This window comes from Phaseolus vulgaris, chromosome 9 (genome assembly GCF_051622355.1).
Source record: "Phaseolus vulgaris cultivar YP4 chromosome 9, ASM5162235v1, whole genome shotgun sequence".
In the NCBI taxonomy this organism is placed as follows: domain Eukaryota; kingdom Viridiplantae; phylum Streptophyta; class Magnoliopsida; order Fabales; family Fabaceae; genus Phaseolus; species Phaseolus vulgaris.
The window spans coordinates 27,914,871-27,936,298 of record NC_143506.1 but is presented as its reverse complement, the minus strand read 5'-3'; the positions used below and the strand labels follow the sequence as shown (position 1 = coordinate 27,936,298).

At 29.6% G+C, this 21,428-nt stretch overlaps 2 protein-coding genes across 2 annotated transcripts; both read left to right on the top strand.

Moving 5' to 3' along the window:
* The first annotated feature begins 3,029 nt into the window (after positions 1-3,029).
* On the top strand, positions 3,030-7,186 carry LOC137821197 (serine/threonine-protein kinase STY13). The gene is made up of 6 exons (XM_068625672.1): positions 3,030-3,623; positions 3,985-4,117; positions 4,262-4,457; positions 6,266-6,390; positions 6,473-6,631; positions 6,731-7,186. The coding sequence occupies exons 1-6, from the start codon at positions 3,493-3,495 to the stop codon at positions 7,043-7,045; spliced, it is 1,059 nt and encodes a 352-aa protein (XP_068481773.1). The 5' UTR covers positions 3,030-3,492; the 3' UTR covers positions 7,046-7,186.
* Positions 7,187-20,608: 13,422 nt separating this feature from the next.
* Positions 20,609-21,154, top strand: LOC150025238 (uncharacterized). The gene has a single exon (XM_090295309.1). It carries the CDS (start codon positions 20,671-20,673, stop codon positions 20,968-20,970), a length of 300 nt encoding a protein of 99 aa, XP_090151435.1. The 5' UTR covers positions 20,609-20,670; the 3' UTR covers positions 20,971-21,154.
* Positions 21,155-21,428: the final 274 nt, after the last annotated feature.

The following is a 21,428-nucleotide window of genomic DNA, read 5'->3' as shown; positions in this document are numbered from 1 at the left end:
CAAATACTGTATTACTTAAAATCCTACTTAATATAATGTTTCTATATATATATTAATTATGATGTCCTACTTAAGGTAATAATTTATACATTAAAGTATTCTTAAAAATATACAATATATTAATTTTACTTATTATATTAATTTTAATTTATAACAGTAAGTCATTAAAATGCCTTTAAATTAATTTTCACTTGACTTGTCCATGCAGAAGTTTATTGTAAACTTTAAATTATAATTCCATATTTCATATTATTATAATTATATTTTCTCTTCATGTATTTTAAAAATATACATTATATTAGTTTAGGGTTTATGGAGAAATGGAACATAATAAACAAAATACAACAGAAATAATTAAGAAAATACAAAATAAATTCTACAACATTGGCTTTTGCTTCTATTCGTATATCCATATCCATTGTACAACATAAAATATAATTAAAAAAATACATATTACATTGAGGTTGCGACACGTGTCAAAATAGGCCTGTTTTTACTCCCTCAATTATTATATATATAGATACAAACTTCTATTTTATGTAATGGAATTATTTTTTGACAAGTTATAAATAAATTATTATTAAAATATAAACTGATAAATAATTAAAAATAAGATATGATAGATATAGTTTTTAAAGAATATGGAAATTATGCAAAATTAGATTTGTCCAGTATGTTTAGTGTATGTGAAGTTACATAATTTTTTATAAATTTTTCTATCATTACTTTGTACAAAGATAGATGTTATATAGTTTGTTTACTTCATATTGCAAATATTCATTTAAATTTGTTTACTTTTTTTTTGTCTAGATTTTTTTTTCTTTGTCTGGTATAAAGTAACTCTACAAATAAGTCATGCTCATTTTTAAATAATATTTTCATTATGTTCCTCTACATATTATATTATAAATATGTTTGTTTTGTCTAACTCTTATAAATGGAAATGAATATAACATTCTTAGTGTTTCTTGTTTGTTATGCGTTGTTCTTATATATTAAATATTTATTGTGAATATATATATATATATATATATATATATATATATATTAAGTAATAGGCATTTATTTTTTTTAATATTTATTTTTTGATTTTCATCACGCTCCAGGTGTAATTACATTTTTAAGTATAAATAACGTATTTGTTTTGAAACAAGTTACTAAATCAAAATCAAAATCATAATGGTTGAACAAGATATGCACAAAGTTTGAACATAAGTGTGATATAATTTATGCTTCTAATTAATTGGTATGCATAAATATTTTCTCAAATACTTTAACAACTATATACTTAGTATTATATAATTTGAGCTTTTAATTAAGATATAGTTATCTTTTTTTCATATATTTAGGACCAATATTTAATTTACTACAATGATTTAAAAAAAATTTAATTTGATCCCAAAGTTTTTTTAAAACGTATGCAATTTTGTACTTTGTTTAGTATTTATGTCTTAGAGGGATACTTTTTATAAATTTGTTATATGTATGAAGCATTTTTTGACCTTGTGGTTCATCATAGTGGGAATCTTTTGGAAGGTGTTAAAGTGAGATATGTGGATAGTCAAATATCAACATGGATATGTGACTCAGATAGATGAAGTTTGAAGATCTCCACAAGAAGGATTAAAATGTTATTAGTAGGGATGTGTTTTCTTTTTCTAATTAACATAATTATGTTCTTCATTTTTTTCATAATTTCAAAATTACAAACAAATTAACATATGTTTATCTCTTTCCACATCAAATTTAATGATTTTATATTATATATTTTGACAACTACTTAATATTCATGCTATGTTCTAAATAACCATTTACTTTTTAAAATATATTGATTTTGTTAATGATAATAATAAAAATCTTTATTAATAATAATAATTATATATATAACATAACATAATTTAAATAAACATAAATAATATTAAAATTATCTAAATAAATTAACTTAACTAACAAAATTAATTTAAATTAATAAATTGAAAAATAATAAAATTATATTTAAATATAAAAACTTTTATTTATTTCTTTGAATTTTATATTATTTTTTATTTTATTTATAATTAAAACTTTAATTTATTTTAATTAACTAAAATATGAACATCATTAATAATTAGTTATTTCTTTTTTATATAAAGAATAAATTTATAATCTTACAATTTACACTATTAAAAATAATTTAAAATATTCTTACAACCATCAAATCGTTCAAGTATTTCAATAAACTTTCTTCACACATTCACTTTAACAAACTCTAATCAAAACACTCTGAACTTTCTTCACATTTTTTTTTCATATCCTCACACTCTCATTCTCTCAAACCTTCAACTTTCCACTCCCCAATCCAACCAAATAAGTAATTGTAATCTAAATATAATTTGATAAATGATTAAAATCTCCACCCCTACTCTAAGCCCCTACTTTAAGCTAAGGTGTCTCTATCATAACATATGATCGTACATTAATACTAAGTCATGGAAGAAATCCTATATAAAATGCAAATTTTTAATATGATTTTCGTACAAAGAAAAAGAATAAAAATTCCTTAATCAATCCCATATACGTAGGGACCCTACTTAAGATTTCTAAAACCATGTTTGTGTATCTCTTCTTTTTTTACCATAAACCTGGTTTAACCTCTGTCCGTGTGGGTAGCTTACGTAGCGGTTCGTCCCATGTTGACATGGTCAGTTTCCATGTGCACTTCAATGGGTTTATGGCTCCCACACTCTTTATTTCTTTATTATTATTATTATTATTATATCACTGGTTTCCTCCTCCACTTCTTCCTTTTTCTTCTCAAATAAAATAAAGTTAAAAAATTTCTTCACTCTACTTTCCCACACTTTATTCTTTAATTAATTAATACATAATATATAGTCTCAATCCTTTTCGTGGATCATGATTCTGTCTGCAGATCAAGTGTAACGTTCTGTGCCCATACTCATTGTAATTAATTATTATTAATTAAACCATAACCCATTTTTCACTATGATTTTCATATATATATATAGAGAGAGAGGATTTTAGTTTTTACTTGAGGGCTTGGTGATTGGTTCTTTTCCATGTTCCCCTTTCCGGGGATTCTTCTCTATTCCCCATGAATTTTCAAAATATCTTTTTGGGCTTTGGGCTTTGCTTTCTTTTGTGGTCACTCTCTCTTTCTCTCTCTATATCTCAAGCATGTGGGTTCCATGCTTCTGCCTCCGAAGGAAATGTGAAACATCACCCTGCTGAGTTTTTGATCTCCGGGCCTGACTTTTTGAGATGTGGTTTCTGAGCCTCAGAACACACTGCAGAGCATGTTTAGTTTAGTTCTCTGTTACATGTCAGCATATCCATTCATTTCCTCTGCAAATCCGCCTTCTTCCAATGGCTCCCTTCTAGGGTTCTCTTCCATCTGATTTCACTCTGCCAAGGTGGAGCCTCATAACTGGCTCATGAACAATTTCACTTGAAAACATCTTCCCATTATTGTACAAGAAAAAGAAAAAAAAAATGGAATCTGGAGTTAGGTTCTACTCAGTTGACGAGTTCAGATTGGACCCCAAATGGCTGATTGATCCTAAGCATCTCTTTGTTGGGCCACAGATTGGAGAGGGAGCTCATGCTAAAGTCTATGAGGGAAAGTAAGTTCATATCTTCAAACCCCATTTCCTATTTCCTCTCCACAAGGTTGAATTTTTTATCTTTACTTATTGGGAAATTGCATATCTGATACCTGGATGTCATTTGCTTTTGGATTTGTAATTATTGATTGTGTGTGTTATTTACTGATTTGTAAAGCTTCATGCTTTATAGTTTATTGTGTTGATTGGAAAAATTTTACTTCTTAATTTGGACTTGGGTTGACCTTCATCTTCATTTCCTGCAACAATCACTAATGGACCTGAATTATGCTTCTGTGATCAGAGTAATTGGTTTGAATTTTTTTCACGAAGTTTCCAGTTTTGTCAATCAGCTTCTAATTCTTTTGCTGGGCTGTTTCAGATATAAAAACCAAACTGTTGCCATTAAAATTGTACACAAGGGAGAAACTGCGGATGACATCGCCAAGAGAGAAGGGCGTTTTGCAAGGGAGGTGGCAATGTTGTCTAGAGTGCAACATAAGAACTTGGTGAAGGTGGGAATTTGGTTTAAGCTTTCGCTGATTCTTATTCTTGTGTCTGGTATTCGTTGTTGAAGCAATGTGCAATATACAAAAACTACTTTATATGCCAAGTTTTGAACTAGTGATGGTAAATATTTCCACTCTGTTTCTCAACAGTTTATTGGTGCTTGTAAGGAGCCAGTAATGGTGATAGTCACTGACCTGCTATTAGGAGGAACACTGCGTAAGTATTTGCTTAACATGCGTCCCAAATGCTTGGATAGACATGTTGCCATTGGTTTTGCACTTGATATTGCACGTGCTATGGAGTGCCTGCATTCCCATGGGATCATCCACCGTGATCTCAAACCTGGTAATAATTTGCTTTGCTTTCTTTTAATAAACTAAAGTCAGATCCAGTAGATGTTTGCTTGTATGCATTGTAGTTTAAGTTAATTTGCATTCCTGGGAAAATTCGTGACAGGTGTTGCAACAGTATTCTTCATGGCAAGACTTCTATCTTTTTCTTATATCTTCTTTATGACCCCTCTAAAATAAGAAATTCCATAATCAAATGTGTTCTTTGTTTTATTTGCAAGTGGCCTGGCCCTAATGTGTGTTTTTCAAATCTATTTTTATTATTCTTCTCCTTTTATATGTATAGAATTTATGTTCAAAAGAATATCACATGATGGTTTGGTTTCAAATCCTCATTTTCCCAACCATTATTTTCACTTGTCTCCATTTACTGTTAATTGGATGCCTCTATCAAATACGTCTTCATTTCTTCATAACTGGTCCGTAAGTCAGATAGTTTTTATTGGAAGAAAATTTAACATAATCAAATAACTGGTGAATATTTGTTACAATCAGTTTTTAAGGTTGCTATTGCTAAGTATGTTCGTTATGAGAGATAGAATTGGATCTTTAGGTCGTATACTGAAATAAAATGAGTGTTCAATTAGGTTGTTGCATCTTACAAAGCAGTCAAAGTGAACGTGACACTACTTTGAAGACTGTATTTCTCATCGTGTATCTTTGTGTTTTACTGGCACTGAATTGATCAGTAGTTATGTACATATGCAATACGACTTCAAATCTTCGTTGGGATTTAAGATTTAAATTAATTTATAATTGTTTCAACACTATTTTATATGATGATAATTGCTAGGAATTGTTCACTTATTCTATCTAAGCACTATGCTTATCTCCAATTCTCCCCCACCCTCTTCAAATACTGTAACATCTGCTGTGTTTAAGTTCTATGATGTCTTTTTAAAATTTATACTGAAATGAACAGGCTTTAATTGGTTCTTTGTTTCTAAACACTTTTTTTGTGTTCCAATGTAGAATGACTAGCTCATTGATAATATATACCTCAACATTTTCTTTAATGGGAGTTGGGACTAATGGATTGTTTTTATATTTTTGTTAACCTTGGGATTACGTTATACATTAGTGTTTGTTTGGGACACTTGTTAAAATTAGATCATTTTAATAATCAATAATATGTATAATTGATTATATACAAAATTATTTTTTGTTTGGCTTAGTTTGTTGAAAAGTGATTTTAACATATTTAATATATTTGGATGAATAAAAAATCAGATTTTACAGAAGAAATCCCAACTTACAAATTTTCAGATTTATGAAAATAACTTTTTTTAGGAAAATCTTTACTAAATTTCAGCAGATATCCCAAACATCCAGCTTATTTTAGAAACAACTTATTTTGTATAAAAAAATATCTGAAACCTTACCAAATATGCTATAATATACATTCACTATTTTAATGATACCATCCCAAAAATGCCCTTCAATTAATTGAAATTTTATTTTTAATGATTTTTTTATTCTTGATATCAAGTTCCAACAAATGACCCATTAAGGAAAAAAGTTATTTTTTAACTATGATTACTAGAATACTAAAAGGATATTAATTATCTTTCTTAATTAGTGCAAAAATTAGTTAATTTTGCTTATATTTGAGTCAAAGGAAGTATGTCATGTAGTTGTGTGAAAACATTTCTTAATTTCCATGGCAATACGAAATAGCATTTTTATTCATCTTATGCTATTAGCTGTTAAGCTAGTATTCTTTTATCAATTGTAAAACTTTTCATAGTGAAGAACATCTAAATATTGAATATTATGAAGATCCTTTTATTTTCCTCTATATAGATAACTTGCTGTTGACTGAAGACCAGAAAACAGTCATGCTAGCAGATTTTGGTTTAGCAAGAGAAGAGTCATTAACCGAGATGATGACTGCTGAAACAGGAACCTACCGCTGGATGGCTCCAGAGGTATATTGATTAATAGATGCACTCTGTCCTCTCTCCATATCTATGACCATCTATGACTGATTACAGTGACAAAAAATTGCAGTTGTATAGTACTGTTACATTGAGGCAAGGGGAGAAAAAGCATTACAACCATAAAGTTGATGCTTATAGTTTTGCAATTGTGTTGTGGGAGCTCTTACACAACAAAGTTCCTTTTGAAGGCATGTCAAACCTTCAAGCTGCATATGCTGCAGCCTTTAAGGTTAAAAGATCATGTGCCTGTTACGTCTTTTTATATAATATTATTTGTCTTGTACTACTGCATATAGTTGATAACTTAAAATGCTTCTTTTGGTTTCAGAATGTAAGGCCAAGTGCAGAGAATCTTCCTGAGGAACTGGCTCTAATTCTTACTTCATGCTGGCAAGAGGACCCAAATGCCAGACCCAACTTCACCCAGATAATCCAAATGCTCCTAAATTATCTTTACACTGTTGCACCTTCTGAACCCATGATTCCTTCAAGAATATTCAGTTCTGAGAACACTGTCTTGCCGCCAGAGTCTCCCGGAACTAGCTCCTTAATGGCAAAACGTGATGACACAGGCGATACACCAAGAGCAAAGGACGAAGTCAAGCCTAATGGTTTTCTTTGCTGCTTTAGTCAGTGTTATTAACTGGAAATCAAGTCTTGAGTTAAAAATGACAAAAAAATGTTAGATAGAATCTAGTCCAAAGTGATCCTTTTGACAACTGGGTAAATGTTCAGATAAAAATACCTTTCCAATTCCAGTAAAATTTAGTTCTTTTTTCTGCAATCCCACTTGGCATGTTTTTTCATCTCTCGTAGATGTATGCATAGGACATCAGTCTGTTGAAGCTAACTAGTCATCCAGCATTGTTCAGATTTGCACATAGAGTTTATCCATCATGGACTATAATGTGGAATTTTGGTTCTTGCCAACCCAAAGGGTACAGTGGACACATGAAGTTATCAGCTTTTGTTTCTTGCATTCATATTGCAGCCAAGGAAAGCAATGGTTGGACAAAATGATCAAAACTAAAGTATTTTGATAGCCTTTGATTGGTTTCACCTGTTTGGTGATTTCTATTTTCTCTTAACCAAAGTCAAGGGATCTAGAATTTTTTTCACTATTGGATCTCAAAGTCAGTGCTTTGGTCTACTTCATAGATAAGGGTGTTTCTTCATGCACCCGATCAAAGTTCTTCCTTCAACCTATCAAATAGGTAAAATGGTCAAATCTTCTATCTAATTCACTTTTATCAAGAAAACTCTTTTCGGAACACAAGGGAAATTATTTTGGAAAACACCTCCTATTATATATATGTTATGGAAAGCTTATCTTGCAAATTCATCTCTAGAAAATGTTTTCTGAATTTTTTTTTCTAGAATACATTTCATAAATTCTGGAAAAGAATTTCTGAAAAAACTTCTGGAGAAGATAATCTAGAAGTCAATTTAAAAAAGGGTAAAATGTTTTTTTTTTAAATTGATGAGGTGCAGGAAGGGTTTTGATAGATTGCAGGAAGAAACACACAATAGGTAAAGGGGCAAGTAACAATGTTCTTCTTTTACAATAGGGTTCACCATCAAGAATTGAAGGAACATGAAGCCTCATGTTTGTTTTCATTGATATTTATTGACTCTTATTTGATGGTGCCACTTTTGTTTGCATGATTTGGTCTAAGCGAGTTGACTCTCACCATCAAAGAATTATAAATTCTTATTTGGCAATTTTTTGTGGAAATGTCAGCAGAGAAAATGCGACAAGAGTTGGTGAGAAGAAAGGTGGTCAAAATGAGGGGATAAAAGTGTCTTTTACAATTTAGTTTGACAAGAAAATTGACCAAATTTAATTTGCGCAAATATTTTACGTCAACTTTTTAGAATTTGTATTGAAAAATATGGAAGAGAATAAGTGTGTTATTATTAACAATAATGTTGGTTTAAATAGCTAATTAGTAAATCTACATCTTTGCATGTGCACACAATATCTAAAAGATAATAACTCTTGAATCTTCTCATAACATAAACAAAGGAAAAGAAACATAACAACAAACCAAATAAATATCTCTAGAGTCTACGACTCTCTTGGCAAGTCAAAATATTATTTCAACAGAAAAACAAATATAAAATCCTTATATCCTTGTGTTAAACTAGTTGTTATAAAATAAATAATTTTTATTTCAAAAATATCACAAACTCCTAACAATTTTTGAAGTTTTTCAAAAACTTCCATTTTCAATGGCATGATTATTACACGTGCTACTTGATTCTGACTTTCGTAATAAACTAATTCATCAATTGTACTTTATTTGGTAAATATCTTTTAAGAAATGAAATCTTATATTAATTTGTTATCCCATATTATAGTTGTACATATTCTATGGAAATGCTTAAATTTCTCTTCATTCAAATTCCTTAATTAATAATAAGTTGTTTTTTTAACATCATGAAACAACACTTGAACTTATCAAAAACTCATTCAAATTCCTTAATTAATAATAAGTTGTTTTTTTAACATCATGAAACAACACTTGAACTTATCAAAAACACATAATAGATATAAATGTGAATAGCTTGATATCTCCTCCTACCTTCTAATGAATTTCATAGTTTATATATATATATATATATATATATATATATATATTTTAAATATCAAAGTGTTCTTAGTTACTTATAGTTTAATATCTATTAGTTTTGCAATATATCTACTTATTTGTAACAAACGTTGTATTTGGTTTAAATATGTGAAATTACTAATCAATTATTTATAGTAAGTTTCATCAATAAAGTTTCTTATTCCATTTTTATTCATTTTGGACTTTAGAACGGTTGAACTGCCCCTAAGTTACTTTCAATCATACCAAATCTTCTCAAAACCTCCTTGGCATAGTTTATTTAAATACACTATCAAACTTTTATAGCATCTCAATCCTAACAAAATCTTTTTTTTCCCGATCTAGCATGTTGTTACGGAATAGCTCAAACAAATTCATTATAGATGCATCTATCACAAAAACTACAAAACGATAACAGAGGATCCACAAAAGAAACAATTAGTTAGAAGGTAAATAACGAAAGGACAAAGAAGAATCACTTATATGAAATAATGTGATTCAATTGAAGAATCACACACATGAAACTTCAATCTACATCCATGGAAAAATTCACTATAAAAAAAAGATTAAACTTGAAGTTTCTATCTCGACAAACTCTCACTCAACTAACAATATTATGTTATATAATTGAACAACAACTCTCAATAGACAAAATTGTTCATACATGTTCCTATTTGTACAACATAACTATTGTAACTAACATTTGTAAATCACGCCTAAACTAGCACATAAGAGACATGAACAGTGCATCTACTACTGAGTTTGAAATCTCACTTAGGAAACTCTTGTGATGATACAAGTAGAAAAGGAAGTTAAAGTTTGATGCAAGCAGACGTCTGATGCTATAAGATGATCTTATGAAAAATAAAAGCTCTAGTAAAGACATGCATACTGGTCAAGATAAATGGATTTGAACCATTAGGCTATCTCAAACCATTAGACGATTTGGAATAGTCAGACAAACTATGAACCTCAACAAGATGTTAGTGAACCAATACTCATAAATCTCCATCTTGGTTCAATACAAATCTTATGAATGAGAATCACTACCTGCCACTGAGCCCATTGAATGCTTAATCACCGATCAACTGGATCGAATAAAAGCAATGAAAAAACTTTTTATTTGGCATAACATTCGTAATCATATCATATAAATTATGATATGTTGTGACCCTTTTCACCTTCACAGACCCTTGAATAATCTTCTCTCTTATGAAATACAACTTGATGTCAATGTGTTTAGTTCTTTCATAGTAAACTTGGTTATTTGATAATTGTATAGCTTTGTTATAATAGATAATGACAACCTAAATTTTCATCTTTAGCTCTCTAGCTAGACCTTTAAATCATAAGGCTTCCATCACTGCTTAAGTCATGGCAACATACTCTACCCAATGGTTGATAAAAACACTACCTTCTATAGACTAACTTTCCAACTAATTGTAGTGACATATGTAATAAACACATAACCTGTGAGAGATTTTTTTGTGTCCAAACACCCAATATAGTTCAAGTCGACACAATCCTCTATGAAAATGTCTCTGGCATGCCACATCATAAACTAAAACTCTTCCAAGTGGCCCCCCTCTAAATAACCAAGAATCCACTTAAGAGCTTGCTAGTGAGATTGTCCAAGATTTGACATTTAACTCACAACATAAGTTATTTTAGGTGACTTCAAAGCATATACTACATAACCAACAACGTTTGCATATGAAATACCATCCATATAATTATTTTCTCCACCGTTTAAGAGACTATTCATCACTCATCTTATAATGAGAAGTAATAGGTGTGGATACAAGTTTCATGTTTATCATCCCAAACTTGGCAAGAATTTTCCTAAGGTAGGTGTCCTAAGACACATACATATGCTTCAAATTATATTTTTGATGATATAAATTTCTATAATCTTCTTAGCAACCCCAAGATCCTTCAAATCAAATTTGTTATTCAACTCAATCTTAACCTTCTTAACCTCAAGTTTACCATTACTAGCTATCATAATGTTTCAAAATACAAAAATACTATGAAACAATTAATCTTCTACTAGTAACTTAAAGTAAATGCAAGTATCATACTTCTATGTTCAAAAACAACATTAGCAATGAACTTATCAAATTACTTGTTGGAGATTTTTTCAAACCATACAAAGATTTATTTAGTTTACAAATATAATTCTTCTTGTCTCCTACCTCAAATCTTTCTGGTTGCTCCATGTAGACGATCTCTTCTAAGTCTCCATATAAAAATATATTATTAACATCCATTTATTACAACTCAAAGTTAAGCTCAACAATCATAGCTAACAACACTAGTATGGATGTGTTCTATGACCAAAGAGAAAACATCATTACAATAAACTTCTACTCTCTGAATTAAGCCTCCAACACCAATCTCACTTTAAATTCTCATTGATTAGTTCCTGGATTACCATATTTAGGTTTGAAAATCCATTTACAACTGACCAACTTATAACCCAAAGGTATACGAACAAGAGTTTAGGTATTATTTTAGATGAAACAACTTCATTTCTTCATTCATGATGTCTAACCATTGAGTCTTCCCCTTACTTGCTAATGTAGAGGATACACTGGAAGGTTAATCTTCTAACACCTCACTAACAACTACTAAGAAGCCATACTTTTATGGAGCTATGATCATTCTCCTTTTTATGTCTTTTAGAAAGTCTGTAATCATCAACATGTATGTCTTTAATCAGAAACATTAAAGCATCTTTCTTCATCAAATGCACCAAAGTGTTTGTCTTCATAAGATGCTTCTCATCTATATTCCTCAAAGTGTATATCTTCATTAAACACTTCTCACTTATCAGAATCCACCTAAATGTTTGCCATCTCACCATCACAATTACTCTGAAGCTCACATTTTGAAACTCTTAGCTTATGAGCATCTTAGTTTCATTGAAGACAGTGTCTCAGATGATGATACACTTCTTGAACTTGACTCAAGACAGCAAGAGGGATATCCTTTCACACCTTTTGGATATCCAAACATGCATTTAACGTCACGCTTCTAGTTTTCCTTCCTTTATGTGAGAATAAGAAACACAACCAAAGATTAGTAAATTTCCAAGGTTGGGAGAATGTCTTGACTAAATTTCTTCAAGAGTCTTCATATCAACTATTATTTAGGAACATCTATTGATCAGGTAGGTAGTAGTAGTAGTAGTAGTATCTTTAACACAAAAATCCTTTGGAACTCCAACACTCAACAACATGCATCTCACTCAATCCAAAACAATCCTATTAAATCTTTACGCTAGGTCATTATATTAAGGCGTCCCTACAGTTGTCTGGTGTCGTACTATGCCATTCTCTGCATAGAAGTTGTTGAACAATTTTGGACAAACTTCAAGACCATTATTAGCCTTGAACCTATTCACCGTCTTACTGATTTAGTTTTGAACCAGATGCTTCCAACTTTTAAAATTCTCAAAGACCCCATCCTTGGTCATTCGAGGATAGACTTATAACTTCCTTAAGTAATCATCAACTATCAAAAGGAAATATCTAACACCATAGTGTGATAGAGTGGAATATGGTCCCCAAAGGTCAGCATAAACGTAATCAAGAGTTTTCTTCTTCCTCTACTATCATATGTTAAAACAAATTTTCTAGACTTTGTCACTTCCAAACAAGTCTTGCTTCTTCATCTCAACTAAGTTTTTCTCAATTACATGACCTAACCTTCTATGTCATATATCAGTCTTAGACAAGATTGTCTTCTCAGCAGTACACTCTTACGATATCTTTCAAGGTATACGAGTCATTCTTCCTCACACTCTTAATCACTACCATAGATTCCCTCAACACATTCAACACTCCCGTTCATCTTTAAACACATATCCGTTATTTTCAAGCTCACCATGGAATGTTAGGTTATGTTTCAAGCTACGTAAAAACCTAACATCTTCAAGCAATCTCTTAATTCTCTCATGCAAAGGAAACTTAACGATTCCAACTCCAGTTATCTTACAAAACTTGTTATCACTAAAGAGAACTACACCCCTTTCAAGTTATGTAAACTCCAGAAACCATAAATGGCTAGGTGTCATATGGAATGAACATCCTGAGTCCATTACCCATTCACAATCACCAATATTGCTTGACACCATGAGGACTTTTGATGATATATAATTGTTTTCTACCAAAGTTGCTTCACAAGACGTAGATGATCTATCTTGACCAGATGTCTACTACACCCTGATGGTATGTCAAAGATGTTACTCTTCTTCTATATCTGTGGATATAACTTTATGATGTGACTATCCTTCTTTTAATAATAACATCTAATAAACGATATAAATCCCCCTTCACGAGTCTTTGACTTTCAACTCCTTCTAACTCCATCGTTATCCCTAGTATACAATCTTCCTCCTTTTACAAGGTCATCTTTAGCATTGGACGCCTTCTCATCAAACTTCTCGTTCAACTCTTTCCAGCTCAATGCAGCGTAAACCTCCTCATGAGAGAGATATACAAAAAGTTTTCTTTGAATTGATCGTGTATCTTAGGCAAAGAACACAACAACAATAACAACGTTTGATCTCCATCTTTAATTTAAATGTCAATATTCTTCAGATGAAGAATAAACTTGTTGAATTCATCCATTTGTTCGTTAATTTTCTTTATACTACTCATCTTATATGAGTACAACACTTCAAATACATATGGTTCACCAGAGGTTTTGTCATGCACAAGCTCTCAAGCTTTGTCCATCGTTGCTTTGAGATTTGCATCAACACCTAGTCACTAAGGCTGAGAACAATCGCGTTGTGAGCTTTCTCCAACAACTCTTTGTTATGGTTACATCAAGCTTGTATTCTCCTTGCAAAGCTTCAAAGAGACCCTATTGAAACAAAATAGCACACATCTTCAACCGTCATAATCTGAAATCATTCAACTCAGTGAATTTCTCAACCTCATACTTTGCAGAAGTCATGATAATTGAATTCCACATTCACTATACTAGTTTGTTGTGGAATAGCTCAAAACAAATCTACTATAGAACTATCTACCACACAAAAAATAAAATGATAACAAAAAATTCGTAAAAGAAAATAGCTAAAATGTAAATGGAGGAAGGACAAGGAAGAATCACACAAAAATAACATAGTTTAATTGAAGTGTTAACGAATTTTAATCTACATCAACGAAAAAATTTACTACCAAAAGTGTATTACAACTCAAATTTTCTCTTAATGAACTCTCACTCAACTAATAGTTTTCTGTTACATAGTTGAACAATAACTCAGTTGACAAAAATACTAATATAGATTCCTAATTATATAACATACTTATTGTAACTAACTTTCATAAATCACGTGCTAACTAGCAAATAAGACACATAAGAAGTTCTTTTACTACTGAGATTGAAACGTTACTTAGGTAGACTCTTAAAAATGATACAAGTTATAATAAAATATTTTTATAAAAATAAAAATAATAAATTATAATTTTTATTGTTATTATAAATATTATTATTAATATTTTTTTTAATTATTTCTAACTTTTTAATTTTTATTTATTTATTTATTAATATTATTATTTATGATTTTATTATTCTTATTATTATTTGAAAAAATATATTTTTATTAATATTATTTTTAAGATTATAATTTATAACATAACTATTTTTTTATTATATATATATTTTATTTATTATAAATATATATAATTTATTTATTATAAATATATTTAATATTTTTATTTTATATTGAAATTTATCATTTTATATATTGAAAGAAATAATTGAGAAGAAATATAATTTTTAATATATATTATGTGATGTTTTTTAAGTTTTTTTATTTTTTCTGCAGGGAATTTTTTTTCCTGCAAATCGGTATTTTATAAGTCTTCGCACTTAATATAAAAGAACGCGTTCCTCATTTGCTTTTTTTTTTTCAAGTAAATAGTATTTATATATTGAATGTAAAAATATAGAATATAAAAATTTATAAAAAAAAATAAATTAGTGGAAAGAAGTAATTGACAGATAAATAAAGATGCTAAATGTAAGTGATTAGTAAAAGTTGAAATCTATACAAGCTAAACAAAAAGTAAATTTAAGAGCATCAAAGATAAAGTGCAGGAAGTGAATGGACTTGAAAAGAAGATTGGTGGAAAATAAATTTTGCTAGAAAACAAATGCCTTTTTGAAATTAAGGAAACAAGAAAAGAAAAGAAATGAAATGATAAATATACAAAAGGATAAAATAATGAAAACAAACTGGGTTTTGGAAGGTGTATTACACTACTCATGTTGCAACAGGTTTTGTGATGTTTTTGGCTAGGAAAGAATCTAACTTCATTTGTGGAAGCTTTGTCTTTGAATAATAAATATGTAATTGCATTTTATAAGTTTAATTTTAATTTAAACTTTTGTGATAACTGAAATTAATGATTAAAAAATCCTTAAAATGAGAAATTTGAATTGAAAGAAGAGGTGAATGGTTGAGGATGTGAGTGGTGAGAGGAAGATGTCAAAGGTAACAGTGATTGAAGATGCTAATGGAGAAATTGAGAAGAGGGCAAAAGAGATTAGAGAGATGATTGTGATTGGAAGAGTGTTCCAAAAGTAGTGGTGATTGAAGATCATAGGTGGTTGGATGATACCAATGATAAGGATGCTCCATGGATACTCCAAAACAACAATGGTAAGAACAAATTGACAACAGTGATAGAAGAATATCAATCATGGATGATGATGCTATTAATGATAATGACCAAAACCAAAAACAGTGGTACCATTTTCTTTTATTTTTATATTTTACAATAAAAAACTAACATAAAATTTTATCTTCAAAAGAGATTTGCTGCATGAATCATGGGATTAGGTTAAAAAATTCGGCCAAATGTTCTATAAACACTTATATACAATAATTATAAAAATTAATAGTTCAAATTATTATATATGTCTAATTTCTTTAAATTTTTAATTTTAACTTGTATATAAATTATTTTCATTTATTAAAACATTTCTTTTATTTTTTTTTATCTTATAATTTACTTATAAACAAACTTGGCCAAACATGTTATATCTTTCTTTCTATCAATTTTTTTTTCTCCTTTTCCTTCTCTTAATAAGAATATTAATACCATACAATAATATTCTTTTACTCGTGTTTGAGATCTTTTTTTATATATCCAATGCAACTCTAGACCATCAGGTGCACAAATAAATTACTAGAGTGCAAATAGAAAACATGAAGTGTTTTCTATGAGTGGAGAGTTTTTAGGGTTAAAGCTTGCACCTTGGTTGCCCATAGCACTATAAATACAAGTGTTAGCCCCCTTGTAAATCAGATTTGAATTGATAATGAAAGGTTGTCCAAGTTGTTAGCTCATTTGTCTTCAATCACTCTCAGATTTGCACTTCTATTAGTGTTTTGATTGAATCTTCTTAAAAGTTGGTCACACCTCTTCTAAGTCTCTACCTCTCCTCTTCATTTCATTTTCTCCACACTTCAATTCGGTCATTGATGTCACTTTCAAGTCCATTCTTCCGCAACATACAAAACTACAACAAAGAAGAAGCCAAAATAAGTTAGGATTGCATTAGGATCAGTTCGTCGCTCTCATTCTTCACCATTGTTATCCCATATTTATTGAGCACTACTTCCAAGTACTGTCAAATATGGGGTAGATGATACCAACTTGCAGCAGCTTGGTGACCTCTTTCTTAACCATGTTAAGAATCTAGATTAAGTTTGTGTTGAGGTTGTCTCATAATTTTTTCCCTCTTCTAGCAAAATCCTATGCATACACATGGAAGGGTTAATACCTAGAATATCTACAAGCGTCCAACCAATGGCTTTCTTTTGTTCTCCAATCACTACCAGCAGTTTCATCTCTTGATCATTAGAAAAAGTAGTAGAAATAATCATTGGAAGCTTCTACCATTTTTTAGATAAGCATATTTGGGGTGGGCAAGGAATGACTTCAGTTCTAGTGATGGTGGCTAGATGATAAAAAGTAACAATCTAATGCTGAGAGATACTTCAACAACTTGTAATTTTGCATAATCATACACGTTTGTGCATTATGGCTTAATGACTTTTACTAGTGCATTAATATCAGAACCTGCATCACTACTATTATTGGAATTTGCATTGTCAGACGATTTAAACATATCTATCTTTGCATTTGTACAATCAATTAGATTAAAATCTCCTAGAAGTTCTAAGCCAGAATCATCTACAATGTCATCAAGTATGTCAAGATGATACATAGAATAGTCCTCAACTAGATGTTTCATAGCATCTAGGATGTTGAACTGTACTAGACTATCTACAAACTCCATAATAAGTGTGTCTACTTGCACATCAATCTCTGTCCTAACTATTTTTAGGAAGGGTCTGCCAAAAATAACGGTGGTTGCTACTTCAGTTGGCATATCTCCTCCTTCCATATTCAGTATGTAAAGCTCTGCAAGAAAGACAAGGTCATTAACTCTAACTAGCATATGTTTTACTAGTCTTGTAGGGTGGACAATGCTCCTATTGACCAACTGGATTACAACACTTATAGTTTGCAAAGGTTCAAGAGAAAAATAAGTGAAAATAGATAAAGACATAACATTTATAGATGCTCCTAGATCAAACATGGCATTATCAAACTTTGTACTACTTATGATGTAGGCAATGGAGAAGGTTCTTTGGTCCTTGCATATTTCAGATATAGTGGCCACATGTCTCTCAATGAGTGCAGAGACATTCCTTACCATGTTACCCTCTCATTACGCTACAAGAAAATCATTAAATAGAAACCAACTTTAGAGACAACAAATAATTAGTTGCTATAGTGACTAAATTGGATACCATTAGACTAAAAAAATTATTAGTTTCTAAATTAGTTATTATTATTGATAAACAGTTTCTAAATTGGTATCTAATTAGCTACCAAAGTTTTAACTACCAATTATTGAGATTCTAAATTTGGTAGCAAAAACCTTGGTAGTTAATTAGATACCAATTTAGAAACTATTTATCAATAATAGAAACTAATTTAGAAACCAATCATTTTTTAGTATCTAAAATGATCTCTAATTTAGTCAATATAGCAACTAATTATTTTTTGTCTATAAAATTGGTTTCTATTTAATGATTTTCTTGTAGTGTTACCTTTACATGCTTCCTATGAGAGCACATTTACCTTCCTGAAAGTTTCCATAATTTCTTTATCAGACTCTTCCATTTTCTTACTCTTTAGAATAGCTCTATAGGGAATGGAAAAGGCATAAATGGTTGCTCAGGCTTACTAGATTTTTTTTTGTGTGCATTACACTTTATTGAAAAGGCATTCGACCCATTAGATGATCTAGATAGATCATTTATAATCAGATTGTTTGATCAAACTATCTGCAACTGATGTTGTCTAAACATCCTATTCAAAAATTTGATCTGGCATTTAGACATTTTTACCTGATCTTAGAGTGGTGGCACTTACATTCTTTGGATTTGTGATCGTCTAGGTTGGAAATTTTAGAGTCCTAAGATTGAAAATGATTCAAGCTGGTTGCCATCTAACCCATTTGATTTTCCAAATTTTGGTGGTAGCCTCTATTCTTTGTTGAAAATTCATGGTGTTCATAATCAGTTGTTGCATAAGTTTCTCCAAAGAAGGTCAAATCTTAGATTATGCAACAGTTGGTGGTATAGGTTGTTATTGCTATTATGATATGTGCTCAATTTTATTTAAATGACATTATTTTTTATTTTGATGTGATTTTGATTATATCACTAGTTTTAGTACCATTTTAGATCTAGTTAGTTCTTTTATGTTTTTCCTTTATTTCACACACTATATTTGAATTCTTTTATCCACACTCTACCTTAAAAAAATTTCTTCCATACTCGACCTTTTGAACTTTTTATTACACACTTTACCTTGAAATCGATTAGAAATATTATTAAATTATAATATATAAATTAATATAAATTTATTTCATAAATTAATATTATAAAGTTAAATTAAACTTAAAATTAATTGAATTATAATTTTAGTCTATTTATTATATAGTGTAATAAATAACTATTATGTAACATCTTAAACTTTTGCTAGGAATTATACATCGGAAGTCAAGTTGGTGAAATAATGGCATCAATTTTTGTGAATTATATCTTTTCTAGTATCTTTTGTCATTGAAGACATTTTCTGAATTAGGCTTTTGTGAGTGGTTTGCACGTGCCTATAATTCTATACTCGAATGGTCCCATGATATTACTTTCAAGCACTACGCGTGAGGAATTTGGAAAGAATTTGCATATTTCCTTTTAGCGAATATAGTAGCTTAAATCTTTTCGCTATACGCCAAATAATACTTCCACGTCTCCATTTTTATTCTACAAAAAGTTCTTCAAATACGGAAAATCTTCTATAAAATTCCCCGTATTTTAACTAGGTTAAGACTTAGAAATATATCTACTTTAGACGTTTATTTTTTGTTATATTATAGTAGGATGGCAAAACGAATAAACTTGGTTTATTTGGAACTAGCTCCTCTAAAATGAATGGAGATGAATCTCCAATTAAAAATGAAATCGAAATTTTGATCCACCTGAAAAAAAGTATATAAATAGAAAAAGAAAAGGTATAAAATTATTTAAATAGATAATTTTAGTTTAAAAATTATTTTAAATTTTATTTGAATACTAATTTTTTATTAGTTCTAGAGAAATTAAATCTATAAAATAAAATATCAATAATAACAGACATATTTTAACTTTTTAAAAGCAATAAAAGTAATGAAAAAAAAGTACATATAATAAGAGCTTTAAATTTAACTTTTTATTTTCTTAAAAGACAGATTAGACCTGTGTCACCAGTAGCATGTTTGATATATGATCTATCTCTACAGAAAAATCAATTACTTTTAATAAGATTTTATCTTTTTATTAACAATACTTATATATAATTATATTTATTTTAAGAAACATTATTAAAAACAATTAAATATCAATTAATTTAAATAAAAAACAATTAATTATTATATTAATTAAGTTAAATATTATTTATAAATTAAAAAATTATTAATATCTAAAATAGTTTTTATTATTAATAGAATTTATAAAATATTTTTAAATTAATATTTAATATAATTACTAAGATTTAGCTAATAGCTGCTTTAAATTCTAAATTAGTGACTAATTTAAATCTAATTTATAATATAAAATAATTAATAACTAGTTAATAATATTAATTTATAAATTATTTTATAAACTTTTATTAATAATAAAAATTATTTTAAATATCAATAATTTTTTTAATTTATAAAATAATATTTAACTTAATTAATATAACAACTAATTATTTTTTGTTTTTAAATATTTAATAATTCTTTTTATGAAATTTGAAAGTTGAAGACAATGTAGTGTTGATTTTCTAAAAAAGTATTAGTGCATGTCAATTATTACTTTTAGAGCAATTCACATGTCATGGGCATATCACACCAAAGAATCTAAACTTTTAAGCAACATATTGTTTAGAAGGAATTAGATTCAACTTTAATGTTGAGAATAAAGAAAGTAGGGCAGAATATGGTGTGTATAAATACCCCACCAACCAAATCTCAACCTCGTTCTTGTGCCATTAATCACTTGTGAGTTGTGATATCAACACAAACTAATCTAAAGATGGAGTATACCCGTGTTTCAGGATATGAGAGAGAGCCTTTTGTTGAGTATTCAACACATACACCAATGATGGGCAATTACCACCACCCCAATGCCCACCGTGAGTTCACAGAGAAGGTTGTTTATGAGGACAGTGTGATTGGGGGATCTCACCACCACCACCACCACCAGCGCCACCCTGAGACTCGTGAGGTGGTGAAGGTGGTGGAGTACGAAGTTCCTGAGAGGCGCATGGGTGAAGTTATCTACGAAGAGAATAGAATGGCTTATGGCACTGATCGATACCTTCCAAGGTATTGAATGTTGCAGAAATGCAAGAAACCTACGAGGTCTTCTCATGTGACTATGAACTGCTAGCAGGTCACCTAACCTAGTACATCAAAATCACCACTAGTGTGCTTTTGTATTAAATAAATCCCTGCTTAGCTACCCATGATGTTATAAACCATATGTCGTTATTTATCAATAAACCTATGTTAATTAATATGTCTGTGTAAATCTGCATGCATGGTGATTTATTTTTCATTCAAGTTCTGACCAAATAATCACTGTTGGAAAAGATTCTTTTAACTACAATCATAAACTCATTTTGATAATGATAACAATATATACTTTCCAAAGAAACTGAGACGGATTTCTAAAAAAGTTTTGGAGAATTGGAAATATGATACGTTTCCATAATTTTGTCATTCAAAATCTTGAATGTCTTCTCAAGTGCGGGTTTGATTTTGAAGATATTGTTAATACTATATATCAGA

Bases quoted from the DNA above. Each gene is read 5' to 3' on its own strand.
- LOC137821197 (XM_068625672.1), top strand. From the start codon at position 3,493: ATGGAATCTGGAGTTAGGTTCTACTCAGTTGACGAGTTCAGATTGGAC. The intron at 4,118-4,261 runs GTGGGAATTTGG...GTTTCTCAACAG, and splicing joins AACATAAGAACTTGGTGAAG to TTTATTGGTGCTTGTAAGGA. The intron at 6,391-6,472 runs GTATATTGATTA...AAAAAATTGCAG, and splicing joins ACCGCTGGATGGCTCCAGAG to TTGTATAGTACTGTTACATT.
- LOC150025238 (XM_090295309.1), top strand. From the start codon at position 20,671: ATGGAGTATACCCGTGTTTCAGGATATGAGAGAGAGCCTTTTGTTGAG.